The following is a 15,757-nucleotide window of genomic DNA, read 5'->3' on the forward strand; positions in this document are numbered from 1 at the left end:
TAACCCTTAACCTATCCCTAACCTTCACCTCAAACCCCTAACCTTATCCCTAAACCTTACCCTTAACCGTAACCCTAATCCCAATTCGAACCCCTAACCCTAAAATAGCCTTTTAACTTGTGGGGACCTGCGAAATGACCCCAAATGTTCCTTATTTTACTATCCCTGTCAGGACTTCTGGTCCTAACAAGGATAGTAAAACCAAACACACACACACATACACAGATAGATAGAGACACAGAGGGGCGGAGAGGAGAGCCTCCCGGGTGGCGCAGTGGTCTACCAGAGACTCTGGGTTCGAGCCCAGGCTCTGTCGCAGCCGGCCGCGACCGTGAGGTCCATGGGGCAAGGCACAATTGGCCTAGCGTCGTCCAGGTTAGGGAGGGTTTGGCCGGTAGGGATATCTTTGTCTCATAGCGCACTCGCGACTCCTGTGTAAGGTGTTTCCTCCGACACATTGGTGCGGTTGGCTTCCAGGTTGGTTTCGCACTGTGTTAAGAAGCAGTGTGGCTTGGTTGTGTTTCGGAGGACGCATGGCTCTCGACCTTTGTCTCTCCCGAGCCCTTACGGGAGTTGTAGTGATGAGACAAGACAGTAACTACTAACAATTGGATACCACGAAATTGGGGAGAAAAAGGGGGTAAAATAAAAAATAAAAAAATACAAAATTTAATTAAAAAGAGGGGTGGAGAGGAGAGAGATGAGGAGGAGAAGAGAAGAGAAAATAGACAGAAGAGAAAAGAGAGGATGAAGATGAAGAGAAGAGAACCAGAATACACAAACATGTATCCTGTTTACACATTTAGAACGAAAAGTGTCCACCCCTTGTGTCTCCCCACAGTCTACACTGTAATGGAGAACAGCAAAGGCTAACTCCTCCAACACTATTTAACATGTGGGCATCAACCACCCCCCCCCCAGTCTCTGTACACCCCTATCCACCCCCTTACTCCCTGTGATTATAAATGATCCTGGTGTCTGCTGGAAACACAGAGACACTTATCCTGGCTAATACATTCAACACATTCACACAACACATGCAGGCTCACAGTCATAACATACAGCATGCTATCTGTCACTCAGAGTACATAGCCAGGGAATGGGGAAGTGTGTGTTGTGTTATCGTCTGCAGTCAAATGACACAAACACAGGCATGGATACACACACACACCACTCCACTTCCCAGCTGATCCATCTCAATGTAACCGTGTGGAGCCAGGAAGAGAGCTCCAGCAGGAGGGGATGCTGTGTGTGTGTGTGTGTTTGTGTGTGTGTGTGAGAGAGTGTGTAGGGACAGATATCTGTCTCTCTAATGACGTGTGTGAAGCCTGTCTCCATAGATGGCCCACTTAATGACACTCCTTTCCCCAGGCCCCGCTGCTTTAAGGGAGGGCCAAACTGCCCCTTCACCAAGGGCTGGTGAAGTCAAACTTGGCTAGGTGAACTGAATGAATGTGCTCGCCTACTCCTTAAAAATACCTTTGCTTGAAAAAGTAGTCAACATTTATCTAAGATAACTCAAGAAGTCTGTCATACATTATTTATTTTTTGCAGAGGATATCTTAGTCGCGCAATTTTACATCTAACTAAGATGATTGGGGCAGTATTTCTCAAGGGAAAAAAACTTGCATGAAAAAGTAGTCTATTATTGAATGACAACAAACACTTAATTGAAGAATCCTTACTGTTGACCCATGACAGATGAAAGTGTGTAAACTTTGGCTCCAAACTTCGACTTGGCTCGAGAAAAAACATGTTTTGCACGAACAGCAGAAAAGAAACCTTCACCAAATATCGTCATAATATATGCACAAACTGTTACGAACTGTTTTGGATGGGAAGCATAAGGACACCTTTAGTGGTGGACAGTAACCAGAAAGGACACGACTATGTCTGACACAGTCATAAGGCAGATTCCATAGTATCTCAATCCAGATAGGGATCATATTGCCATGAAGATGGTACTGTTCATCCACACAGCCTGAGGACTCTACTGTATGTGTGACATGTGTAATATCATGAATAGTAGCACAATGGTAGTAGCCTTGTAGTATGTCATACACATATGCACACATGCTATACACATATACCAAACTCACATATGCACACCTCAGCTACTGTTGCCGCCTTACACAGGTTTTACCTGAGAGTGAAGGTGTGCTGGGGAGCAAGGCCCGACTGGTGGACAGGTCCATGTTGGGGTGAAAGGTCAGCTGACAGGGTAATTCCCGATCCTTCCAGGAGCACTGTGGCACTGTGAGGGAGGAGGTACTGGGCCTCGGCCGTGAAGGTCAGGGAAAGGAGCTGGCCGTAGCTCAGGAGATGGTTCCCCAGGAACCTCTCTACAGGAGGGAGGGGAGACAGACAAACAGACATGCTTTTAGCTATCTCACATTCTCCCAGAGAGAAAGAGAGACACAGAGAGAGAGAAAGAGAGACATGTCAATAAGTCCCATTGAGAGAGAGAGAGAGAGGGAGAGAGAGAGAACCTATCATCATTACTGTGTGGGATTTCAATTGTTTTGTGTTTGTGTATGTTTGCAAGTGTGTACATCTGAGAGTGAACTAGTAAGGGATTGATTTAGTATGTGTGTGTGTTTGTACGAGTGTGTGTGTAAGTGTGAAAGAGAGAGGGTCCACGTTGGGGGGAGTGTGTGAGGGAGAGAGAGAGAGAGAGAGTGAGTGTGTGTGTGTATGTATGGTAAAGTGCGAGGGCCGAGGAGCTTGTAGCCCACAGATCACAGTGGGAGTCTGGCTGTAATTACCCTCATTACAGCACATTAACACCACTTCAAAGAGCCACACACACACACACACACACACACACACACACACACACACACACACACACACACACACACACACACACACACACACCAAGCCATGCGTACACACACACACACACACACATTCCAACCACTTTTCAAACCAGCACACTCACAGCATACAACATGATCAGCAGCCAGGGAGCCTCTAATAAAACAACAAATTGGAAAAACTATCCCTGAAATATACAACATCTTGAGTTATGGGTGGGTGAGGTGAGAGACTCAATAAAATGGTGTTTGTGGAAATATGTAAAAATAAAACAATAATCAGTATGCTAAGAGGAGATGGATAAGCATCCATTATTCAAGATTGATTGCAGCAATAAAAACAGCAGTGAACTTTTATAAACGAGGCAGACATTTCTCAGTAAGGCAATACGAAACAGCATAATATGCCACAGTGTGAATGACACTTCAGCAGACCTGGGTTCAAACTATTTGAAATTTAAAAAAATGCTTTGAGCATTTGCTTAGCCTCCCTGGAGTGACAGTTGGGCTGGGTTGGGCTTGTACTTTTGGGACTTTTCTATTTGTGCTATTGCAAAAGGCAAGCTCAGTCATATTGTATTTGAACCCAGGTCTGTGCCGCAGCAGTGCAACCTCCACTATCAGGCTGAGGTTGTGTGTTTTGAGTGTATTTGTGTGTGTCATGTATTCTGGTCTCTGCTGGTATTGTTAGGGCTGCAGTGGATGTCAGAAGGTGATACTGTGGGTGGTACGTGGTGCCCGAGGCTGCAGTCTGACCACACACACACACACACACACACACACACACACACACACACACACACACACACACACACACACACACACACACACACACACACACACACACACACACACACACACACACACACACACACACACCTGTCTGCTCACCTCACAGTCACATCTGATATTTGTAGGACCAGCCTTTATCATCCCAAGCACACTGCCCAGTGCCGGATGACTGACAAAACTCGTAAATGGAATGAAATAAACAAAAACGTGTTTCTCACAAGTGTAGCATAGGTTGTGGGTTCTGCAAAACACATGTTCACTCAGACAATGACCGGTAAAAGACAGTAATAATAATATCTTGAATGCATTAACAGAAATGACTGTACCTAAACAAACTTTGCAGATGATAAATTATGGGAATTAATGGACGGCTAAATGCAGGCTACGACTGGTGATATATGTAATGGGGAATTGATAGACACAGCAAACAATGCACACAATGAAGTTATGAAACAATGAAAACCCACGAAATCATGGCAGAGAGACGTGCCTTGTGCATCTGAGCCACAATCCTTATTTTCTTGGACTGTGGCATCCCCGCGGCTTCCTAAATGGATTAGTCCACTGAGACAGGCACGAATCACACAGGTGTCCATGTGCCATGAAAAAAAATCTATTTGTAACTGCTCGACTAAAAACAACTAATGTTTTCAATACAGATCCCTTTTGTCATGCAGTATTCCATATTAGGCACGCAGAACTTATGAAAGTTGCACTGTATACTCTTAATCTTATAATACTTCAAATCTAGTGATACATAACTTGACCTTTCTGCCATCCATTGTGACATTAACTTTCCAATTAATGGCAATGCATTTCTTAGTAGCTATAAATGCTAGATTAAAGGTTCTTCTGACAACAGTCTCCAGTATCAACATTTCAAAGCAAACATAAACAGGAAGAAGGGAGAATCTGTAGACATGCCGAGATAAAAAAAAACATACTATTTGCCAGATTTCAGCCAGCCTTCACAAGATCATAGCATATGTAAATATTTCCCCTTTTGTGCTTTCCACCTTCATCAGAGGACTTACATTTCTGAGTGCATAATATACAGTTTCACTGGAATATAGTATGTTCTGTGGATGGTCTTAAACTGCAGAAATGTATGTCTAAGATGATATGAACATGACTGGGCATTTAAACATATCTGTATAGATTCATCATCATCAATAGTGTCTCCCAGGTCTTCCTCATGTTTTTATTTGACATGTTATGTTTTGTTGGGAAAAGCTTCTACCAATCGTTTTGTTACAGTTTGGAAATCAACTTCAGAGGTTTGTCAGACTACCTTAAAATAGTTTAATATTTGAAGCTTCTGGCTTGTCCAGTGTTTGCTGCTTAGAGAGGATAAAGTGTTGTATCTGCAAAAGTTCACCTCAGCGCTGTCACAGACTGGTCTTCCCTGGTGGCCTGACCCTGCTGAGACCACAGTCAACATATAATCCTGCTCAGATGAGGCATGACAAAGAATTACCTCAGAGTTCATTATATTATATTATATTACATTCATTATATTATCCAAGAAAGTAATCAATGTTTCAAATAATTGAAATTACCATTATTCCCAGTTGCCTACCCATCAACTCAAGATGGAACTTTGTATCCATTCACTGATTGTATTAATATACTGCAAAATTCACCTGAGCTCCGTAGACTTGTCTTCCCTGGCTTTCTGGCTCTGCTGGGACACCTGTCACCATCTGAGCCTGCTAAGCTATGATGATCATAGTGTTATGTACTGACTGTGCACCATGACAGTGTAGCCTGTAGAGATGTTTATACTGTGGCAGTGTGAAAAGTAAGGAATTAGCTAGGGAAAGTGACAGATCAATAATGTTACATTGCTAGACTGACAAAGAAAAACTCTCAATGCTCTGTCAAAAAACATAAGAATATCAATCTTCAATCATTTGGCCTCTGGTCTCATTGTTTGATTCAGGTGTAGTGTGATTGAGGCAAAAATGATAGCTAAAGTTGGTGAGCTAACTAGCTAGCTAATGTTAGACAACTTTTGGCTAGTTCTAATGGTACATCAACTAAGGAAAACTAGCCAAAATATGTGACCGACCAGCTCGATTTGGTCTTATGTAGGAACATTTGAAATCGTGTTTATTTTTTATTTTTACATTGGACAAAGCAGAGACTCAAAACTAGAAAAGGGTATATCATACACTACAGTTGAGGAACAACAGGATACTTACTATATTATACTTTGGAAGTTGATAAACTTGTAACCTCACTTTTGAGAAAATTGCCTTTGAATGTTTTGGAACACCTATTAACGTTAGCTAGCTAATAGTACACTAACTTAAAATGACTTTCTGACAAAATTAAGCTAACTAGACTAGACTCTTCTCCCTCTCTGTCATGGATGCCATGGTTGCCCTTAGTTGGTAGATGTTTAATACAACAGCCTTCTGTGTGTTCTCTTTTTGGCCCCATCTGCATGTTTGCAATCAAACGCCAGAATTTTCTCGATCTCCTGTCATACTCCATCTAGCTATCATACTCTAATTCCACTAATTTCAAAACTTTGTCTTCCAGAAAGTGGAGAACAGCACTTATGCAGTTCTACTACGTGATATCTTTCAAAAAAAGACAGCCTAGTGATTAGAACGTTGGACTAGTAATCAAAAGGTTGCAAGATTGAATTCCCAAGCTGACAAGGTAAAAATCTGTTGTTCTGCCCCTGAACAAGACAGTTAACCCACTGTTCCTAGGCCATCATTGAAAATAAGATTTTTTTCTTAACTGACTTGCCTTGTTAAATAAGAAATAAAAAATAATCTCAGACTATCATGGCTAGCGGGAAGGTTGCAATCCTTTTCTGTGGCTAAACCAACTAGGCTCATAATTTAACAATTTTATTTGTATTTACAGATGGCATACACATTTGTTATTAATGTACATGAAAGTTCATATGTTCCAGAGGGCATTTCTGCCCAAACATAAAAAAGTTTAGGTTCAAATGGCTCTCCTGTGAACTAGTGACGCGCAACATAGGCACTTCCTGAGTCACATATGCCATTGTACTACTATTAATGGGTTTGTCACAAGAGAGAAACAGACAAGAGATAACAGAGCACTTACCAGCCAGTTCTGGGAGTCAGAACAACATTGTTTTCTGCTTCCACTCAATGTGCACGCAGTGAGTGTGGGTGTGTTGTTTTATGTGTGTGTGTGTGTGTGTGTGTGTCCGTCTGTGTGTATGTGTGTGTGTTTTGAATGTGCCTTTTCAATCTCTGTGTGTCTGTTATTAAGTGATGTGCTCAACCTGAACTCCACTGACCCCCTTCCAGGGGCAGACAAATTCTCTGCCAAGATGCCTGACGTCCCAGTGACATTTGATGAACGGTAGAGGAGTCCTGCGATCAATCAATGGTTTAGACTCTCTCCAAACGAATTAATCAACTCTATTTCAACTAGATAGCCGCCGTCTCACACAAACAACTTTAAGTCCCATGGAGGCCTCTAACTGACATTGACTGCCGTGCAATGGGCATGAAAGCAATACGTGAACAGACAAGCTTTAACTTTACCCAGCAGAGAGAGAAAGAGAGAGAGTGTCCGCGAGTCTGGTGACCTACTCTAAACACTACACACACACACACACACACACACAATTTGCCAATATAGCAATGTTTTCTTCTCTAAAAACACCCCAAAAACATAATCTACTTTGTGGGTGTAATGGAGTCTGATATGGTAATGTACAGCTAATGAGAGTGCGCCAGTGATGTTAAGTGGGGGTCATCGAATTAGATTATCTTGAACATTCTAAACTCAGAAAAATAATAAACGTCCTCTCACTGTCAACTGCATTTATTTTCAGAAACTTAACATGAGTAAATATTTGTATGAACATAACAAGATTCAACAACTGAGACATAAACTGAACAAGTTCCACAGAGATGTGACTAGCAGAAATTGAATAATGTGTCCCTGAACAAAGGTGGGTGTCAAAATCAAAGTAACAGTCAGTATCTGGTGTGGCCACCAGCTGCATTAAGTACTGCAGTGCATCTCCTCCTCATGGACTGCACCAGATTTGCCAGTTCTTGCTGTGAGATGTTACCCCACTCTTCCACCAAGGCACCTGTAAGTTCCCAGACATTTCTGGGGGGAATGGCCTAGCCCTCACCCTCCGATCCAACAGGTCCCAGACGTGCTCAATGGGATTGAGATCCGGGCTCTTCGCTGGCCATGGCAGAATACTGAGATTCCTGTCTTGCAGGAAATCACGCACAGTACGAGCAGTATGGCTGTGACATTGTCATGCTGGAGGGTCATGTCAGGATGAGCCTGCAGGAAGGGTACCGCATGTCTTCCCTGTAATGCCCAGCGTTGAGATTGCCTGCAATGACAACAAGCTCAGTCCGATGATGCTGTGACACACCGTCCCAGACCAGAGTACAGGCCTCGTTGTAACGCTCATTCCTTCGACGATAAACGCGAATCCGACCATCACCCCTGGTGAGACAAAACTGCGACTCGTCAGTGAAGAGCACTTTTTGCCAGTTCTGTCTGGTCTGCCTTACAACAGGCCTACAAGCCCTCAGTCCAACCTCTCTCAGCCTATTGCGGACAGTGATGGAGGGATTGTGCATTCCTGGCGTAACCCTGGCAGTTGTTGTTGCCATCCTGTACCTGTCCTGCAGGTGTGATGTTCGGATGTACCAATCCTGTGCAGGTGTTGTTACAAGTGGTCTGCCACGGCGAAGACGATCAGTTGTCCGTCCTGTCTCCCTGTAGCGCTGTCTTAGGCGTCTCACAGTATGGACATTGTAATTTATTGCCCTGGCCACATCTGCAGTCCTCATGCCTCCTTGCAGCATGCCTAAGGCACGTTCACGCAGATAAGCAGGGACCCTGGGCATCTTTCTTTTGGTGTTTTTCAGAGTCAGGAGAAAGGCTACGTTTTCATAATTGTAAACTTAATTGCCTACTGTCTGTAAGCTGTTAGTGTCTTAACGACCGTTCCACAGGTGCATGTTCATTAATTGTTTGTGGTTCATTGAACAAGCATGGGAAACAGTGTTTAAACCCTTTACAATGAAGATCTGTGAAGTTATTTGGATTTTTACGAATTATCTTTGAAAGACAGGGTTCTGAAAAAGGGACGTTTCTCTTTTTGATGGGTGAAGGTTTGTCCTGAACGTTCTGGGGCTCACATCCAATCAGAGATCATGGTGGTGGTTTGTCCTGAACGTTCTAGGGCTCACGTCCAGCGCAGAGGCAGCCTGTCCAGGAATCTTGGCAGAAACGTTACTGCAGAGGATGTATACTGAAACTTCTCCCACTCTCTCCCTCGTCCTTTTGTGCTTCCTCTCTTTCCTGTCTCTCCTTTTCCCCTCTCAATTTCTCTCCTGCAGGTATGCTCCCTCTCTCCCTTCTCCCTCCATATCCATTTCTCTCTCCTTATCCCCTTTCTCTCCCTCTCTCCGTGTCCAGCCTATTTAGGTGAGAATCTGCCAAGCTGAGGTGATGGCAGACTCTGTGGTAGCGTTCATGTCGAGTGAAGCTCTTAATGACCATCTCTCCCTTCAACCCCCCCCCCCTCTCCCGATGGCAGAGAGCTGGGTTGGATCTGAACTCACCACCTGGTTTGATTCCCCCAGGGAATCTCAGGCTCATGAGCTGAAAGATTACTTACTATTCAATCACATTTCATTCTTCCTAGACTGGTGCCCCTTCTCGGCGAGCCCTATAGGAATGAAGGATGGAGATGAGACCCACAAGTGATCCTTTGGTTATGTTATACAGTGTAAAACCAGTCACATAATCCTTTGACTGGTGCCCACTCAAGGATAGCCCTCGAAAGGATCGAGATGGAGATTGAACACACATGGGATCTGATTCTTTGGCTCCTGAAGTGAATGTCATAGCCTGCTCTCCTGCACCAGCCACATGCTCCCTGGCCCCCTTGAGGCCAGACATATAAAGGATAGAACTACATGTCTCTCTCTTGGCATTCTGAAATATAGCTATCTTGGTTTTCTGGGTTAGCAGTATGGCCTGGTGTAGATAGGGAGATGGACCATGACCCTGTCAGGCACTAAGGCACAGGTGGCTGGTTCTGGATCAGGGATGTTAGCTGCCTGTTGGACCCTTGAGCTTGGAGGATTGGAGAGGAGTAGCACATAACCTGCATTGCTTCAGTGAATGTCCAGCAGTTAAAAATGGAAGCTATGTCAGTGAGGCTGGATTAGCAAGGCTGTTGAAGAAAGTGGTGTTGGCTTGGAATCCATGATAGAATCTGTTGACAAGTGCTCTGTCGTCATAGGAACGTGACCTTTCTATTATGTGTCAGCTAGCAGCAATCTTTTCTTTGCCAAGAGGATGAGGACAAGTGTGGTGGTAAATGAATTGGATAGAGGACCATGTATTCACAAACTCTTTCTTTCTCTCTCTCGCTCTCGCACTCTCTCTCTCTCGCTCGCTCGCTCGCTCTCTCTCACTTTCTCTTTCACTATCTCTTTCACTGCCTCTTTCTGTCTACCTCTCTGACTTTTTCTCTAAGTCCCTCTCAGCCTTCTCTCTCTCTCTTTGAAAGACTCCAGCTGAACTTCCCTGGATAATGCTCTGTGATCTGGGCTCCTCTATTGTGTGTCGGGATTGTGTTCTTTGGCACTGCAGTTTCGCCTGCAGTTTCGCCGGTATTTCTGGAAGTCGGGAAGAAACAAGTTGATCCCCAACACTTCTATCTGTTTTCATTACACTGAGAAGCCAACTGATCTGATTCTAGACATTTAAGCGACAGACGTAGCCCGAGACACACTGAAATAGGTGACAAATAGATTAATAAGAAATTGCTTTCCCTCTGCGTGTTGTTTGGTAGCGGTGCATTGTCACTCAGAATTATCCGACGCTATAGTGAGAAAGGCTGCAGGAGGATTACACACACAGAGAGAGAGAGAGAGAGAGAGAGAGAGAGAGAGAGAGAGAGAGAGAGAGAGAGAGAGAGAGAGAGAGAGAGAGAGAGAGAGAGAGAGAGAGAGAGAGAGAGAGAGAGAGAGAGAGAGAGAGAGAGAGAGAGAGTTTTATCATTAAAGCGGTGTGGCAATAGATCTCCGTATTTTACTACTTGACAAAACAACACCAACAAGCTCTGTTCCGGCGAGATAAGGGGATGGCCACAAGGCAGCTCCCGGCGAGTTTGACCACTAATCACTGTGTGGTGGCCTGCAGAGGCACTGGAGTGATGGACGAGCTTCAAGAAAACAGAGAACTAAACCATAAACAATAAATAAACAAACAAACTAAATATATCCAAGTCGACTTAACGACATATAAGAAACTCTAAAAATATCCCTGGACCAAGTGGACCAAAGCATCTTCCCTCAGAGGCGTCTTCTGTGATCTCAGGCTTTTCATACATAAATAGACAGACGCCTGTCTGAATGAACTTGTTTAGTGTGATCAGAGAGCTTGAACATAAAACCATCAGGATGTTTTGGTAGTTAATGGGATTTCTGCTGTTTCTGGTTCTCTCTATCCCTCTCCCTGTTGGCTGCTGCTTCGCTGGGCTGGGTCCTTGGTGCACTGAGTAGCCAGACTGAGCTGAGCCAGGCCGATTTCCCCTTTGTTATTCTTCCAGCTATGGCCAAGACATCCAATTCCATCAGGCCTAGTCTCTCCTACTTATATATAGGCTGAGTCCCAAATAGCACCATATTCCCTATTAAGTGCACTATTTTTGACCAGGGTCTATAGGGTACTGTAGTGTACTATGTAGGGAATAAGGTGTAATTTGGGACACAGTCATAGGGAGAGCCTGTAGCAGAGCCAGCTATAACTCCTCTCTCCTAATGGTCGTGTTAAGAGTCTGCTGTGACAAAATGGTGTTGCAGCATGTGCTTTATGACCTTATGGCTAACGTTATGAGTTATTGTTTAATCGAACAAAGGAATGATCTCGAGCAGCAAGCCAAGGGTATTAAAGGTGGCAGACGGTAATATGATTTACATATTTACATGTTAAAAGACCAGCGGGTGTCTGAGCTCTCTCCAAGCACAAACCGTCTTTGTGTAATCTTTCCTCATCCTGGAAGTGCATACAATTCTCTTATCACTCTAGGTCCCAGATCTTCTCCTATAAACTCTAGGGCCCAGATCTTCTCCTATAACTAGGGCCCAGATATTATTCTGTAAACTAGGCCCCAGATCTGCTCCCATAACTCTATGGCCCAGATATTATCCTATAAACTAGAGCCCAGATCTTCTCCTATAACTCTTGGCCCCAGATCTTCTGCTATAACTCTAGGGCTCAAATATTATCCTATAAACTAGGCCCCAGATATTCTCCTATAACTCAAGGGCCCAGATACTATCCTATAAACTAGAGCCCAGATCTTCTCCATCTGGGCGGTAGGTAGCCTGGCGGGTAGGAGCATTGGGAAGGTAACCAAAAGGATGCCGGATCAAATCCTCGAGCTGACACAGTAAAAATCTGTCGTTCTACCCCTGAGCAAGGCAGTTTACCCACTGTTCCCAGGGAACCGATGATGTGGATGTCGATTAAGGCAGCCCCCTGCACCTCTCTGATTCAGAGGTGTTGGATAAAATGCGGAAGACACATTTCAGTTAAATACATTCAGTTGTACAACTGACGAAGTATCTTTCTTTCTTTATTTTCCAATGAACTCTAGGGCTTAGATCTTCTCCTATAACTCTAGGGCCCAGATCTTCTCATATAACTCTAGGTCCAGATATTCTCCTATAACTCTATGGACCAGATCTTATCCTATAACTCTATGGTCCAGATATTCTCCTAATATAACTCGAGGGCCCAGATCTTCTCCTATATCTTTAGGTCAATATCTTCCTCTTTACTTCTATAGACCAGATTATCTCCTATAAACTCCATGGTCCAGATCTTCTCCTATAACTCTATGGTCCAGATGATCTCCTATAAACTGTAAGGCCTATATCTTCTCCTATAAACTCCAGGGTCCAGATCTTCTCATATAACTCCATAGTCCGGATCTCCAATAAATCAATGGTCTAGACCTGGCCAGATTTTATGTTTGGGAAAACTCCAGGTCCTACTCATATCTCACCTTAAACGTGACATCAGCTCTCTTTGTGTATGTATGTGTGTGTGTGTCAGCACTGTCTCTCTCACCTGGAGCGCTGTAGAAGCCGAGATCATCCTCACTGAGTGGTAGCAAGTAGACATCCCCTTCCTTCCACAGCAGAGGATACTCCTGTCCCCCGGAAAACTGTCCTGACCAGCCATCTGTGTCTGCAGGGAGGGAGGGGGGAGGAGGAGGAGGAGGAACATGGCAGAATGACTCAGGATGATAACCACAATATAAGGACTTCATAATTAGCTGATAACTTATGAAAGTCATTAGCTAGTTATTAGCTGAATGCAGTACTTTCAAGATAATCATGATTGGCTGAAAAAATATATATGATTGGCTGAATACCTTCAAGAAAGTCCGATGTGATGTTGACAGCTGCATGGTGATTGGACGATCTGCAGGCCAATGAGTGTCTGAAGCAGAAACAGGGCGTACATCCAGCTGGATTGTTCTCTTGCAGGTTGAAGGAGCCTGGCTTACACCTGCGCACACACACACACACACACACACACACACACACACACACACACACACACACATACACACACACACACACACACACACACACACACACACACACATACACACACACACACACACACACACACACACACACACACACACACACACACACACACACACACACACACACACATACACACACACACACACACACACACACATACACACACACACACACACACACACACACACACACACACACACATACACACACACACACACACACACACACACACACACACACACACACACACACACACACACGGACAACGTGACAGGGAACATTTTAATTTACCGGTCATTTGAGAAATGCATTGGGTGCATATGGGTCAGAACACGCAACTTGTGTAATGAAGCAGCCAATACATTTTCATTTACAAACATTTGCCAAAAAGCTATTCGCGAGAAAATACCAGTTGAAACAGCGCACCTGGGAAAACACCAATCTAAACTGCGCACCTGGGAAAATACCATTCTAAACAGCGTACCTGGGAAAACACCAGTCTAAACAGCGCACCTGGGAAAACACCATTCTAAACAGCGCACCTGGGAAAACACCATTCTAATCATCGCACCTGGGAAAACACCATTCTAAACAGCGCACCTGGGAAAACGCCATTCTAAACAGCGCACCTGGGAAAACACCAGTCTAAACAGCGCACCTGGGAAAACACCATTCTAAACAGCGCAACTGGGAAAACACCAGTCTAAACAGCGACCCTGGGAAAACACCAGTCGAAACAGCGCACCTGGGAAAACACCAGTCTAAACAGCGCACCTGGGAAAACACCATTCTAAACAGCGCACCTGGGAAAACACCATTCTAATCAGCGCACCTGGGAAAACACCATTCTAATCATCGCACCTGGGAAAACACCATTCTAAACAGCGCACCTGGGAAAACACCATTCTAAACAGCGCACCTGGGAAAACACCAGTCTAAACAGCGCACCTGGGAAAACACCATTCTAAACAGCACACCTGGGAAAACACCAGTCTAAACAGCGCACCTGGGAAAACACCATTCTAAACAGCGCACCTGGGAAAACACCATTCTAAACAGCGCACCTGGGAAAACACCAGTCTAAACAGCGCACCTGGGAAAACACCATTCTAAACAGCGCACCTGGGAAAACACCAGTCTAAACAGCGACCCTGGGAAAACACCAGTCGAAACAGCGCACCTGGTAGCAATTCCATATGTGACAGAGATTAAAATCTCTTTTAGAAACTTAGAAAGAGGGGGAATTTAAACATGCAACAACGAGGATGGGTTACTAATATGACTAGGATTGTGCCTTTGGCTTCTGCACAACAAATTGAACGTTGATATGAAAACCAATAGAACAGGAGATGAATGGAAATACATTTGCCAAAATCATATAACTATCCCTGTTTATACAGCAATACATAAAAGCATTCAAAATACTCCACTAGAAAGCATGACTTAGCCACAGAGGAATTGAGGATTACCTTCTTTGAAAAAATAACTCTTAGGCCTATGCCTTTTTGGGAAGCCCGCAATTTGGGCAGCGAGCTTGGCAGAAGGCCTAGCTGATTATTGAGTTGCGGCTGTCAGTGAAAATCATCTAAAATATGTCTGAAGATAATGTGTCTTGAGGCCTATGCCCTTTTTGGGAAGGGCATAGGCAGAGGCTGGTGATCTCGCATTAGTTTACTTTTAGCTTTTAGCTTTATAAGATTTTAATAAAAACATGTATAATTAACAGGACAATGCTTTAGAGAAATGAAAACGTATTATTGAAATTAAACTGTTCCACAAAATCATAAGTGGTATGCAGAACAGTAGAAATTGTAGGATAAATTGTAAGCTTCCCCAAACTTGAAACTCACGCGCCACCTATGAAGTCTTTTTAAAAGACATGCCTCATAATATGAAATATAATATTCAGGTTTCAAAGAATTAAGTATTTTTTCAAAATACATACTGCCACCAGCTCACATTGTAAAGTGGTGGCTGATAGCTTGTTGCCTGTACTTCAATGGTGAATGGGAGGCACTATTCAATTACCAGTTGAGAAATTAAAATAGCAGCTCTTTTTAATCATGCACCAAAACTGGTTTTAACACATTATTGAATTTAGAATTGTTGTGCAATGAATGGGCTGAAGAAAGCACATGTTTTACTCCAGCAGCACCCAGCTCTGTATGCTGTGATTGTGTTGGATAAATAAGATATATAATGAATAACGAAAATACACACAGGCCAATTTAATTATACTAAATTATGAAATTAAGTTATAGACCGATAAGCATGATGTATTTACACTGACTGGTATTTCCATCAATTAATAAAAAGCATTCTTTCACAATGGATTTTTAAAAATCAATGTCAGTTTGGCCGGCAACAGTTTTTTTACTCGTATTTTTGTATTTATTAAAGCCGGCATTTGCCGGCTAACGGAAAGCTTTGACATGCACGCACAAAACATATTGTCATTATATGCTTCGTCATTGCACTCCTGTGCTACTTTACCCACTGTTTCTGTGTAGCTTGTTGTAGCTAATCTCTCCATAT

At 43.6% G+C, this 15,757-nt stretch overlaps 1 protein-coding gene across 1 annotated transcript in view; it reads right to left on the bottom strand.

Annotated features, from left to right (window-relative positions):
• Nucleotides 1-15,757, bottom strand: part of LOC139409644 (laminin subunit gamma-3-like) — a 192,744-nt gene that overhangs the window by 94,774 nt on the left and 82,213 nt on the right. Inside the window, exons 8-10 of the mRNA XM_071155064.1 lie at nt 13,042-13,178; nt 12,735-12,854; nt 2,144-2,342 (exon numbers count right to left, since the gene is read on the bottom strand). Of these exons, the coding sequence (XP_071011165.1) occupies nt 2,144-2,342; nt 12,735-12,854; nt 13,042-13,178 (456 nt within the window). The remainder of the gene's footprint in view (nt 1-2,143; nt 2,343-12,734; nt 12,855-13,041; nt 13,179-15,757) is intronic.

The sequence above is a fragment of the Oncorhynchus clarkii genome, chromosome 5, assembly GCF_045791955.1.
Source record: "Oncorhynchus clarkii lewisi isolate Uvic-CL-2024 chromosome 5, UVic_Ocla_1.0, whole genome shotgun sequence".
Lineage (NCBI taxonomy): Eukaryota > Metazoa > Chordata > Actinopteri > Salmoniformes > Salmonidae > Oncorhynchus > Oncorhynchus clarkii.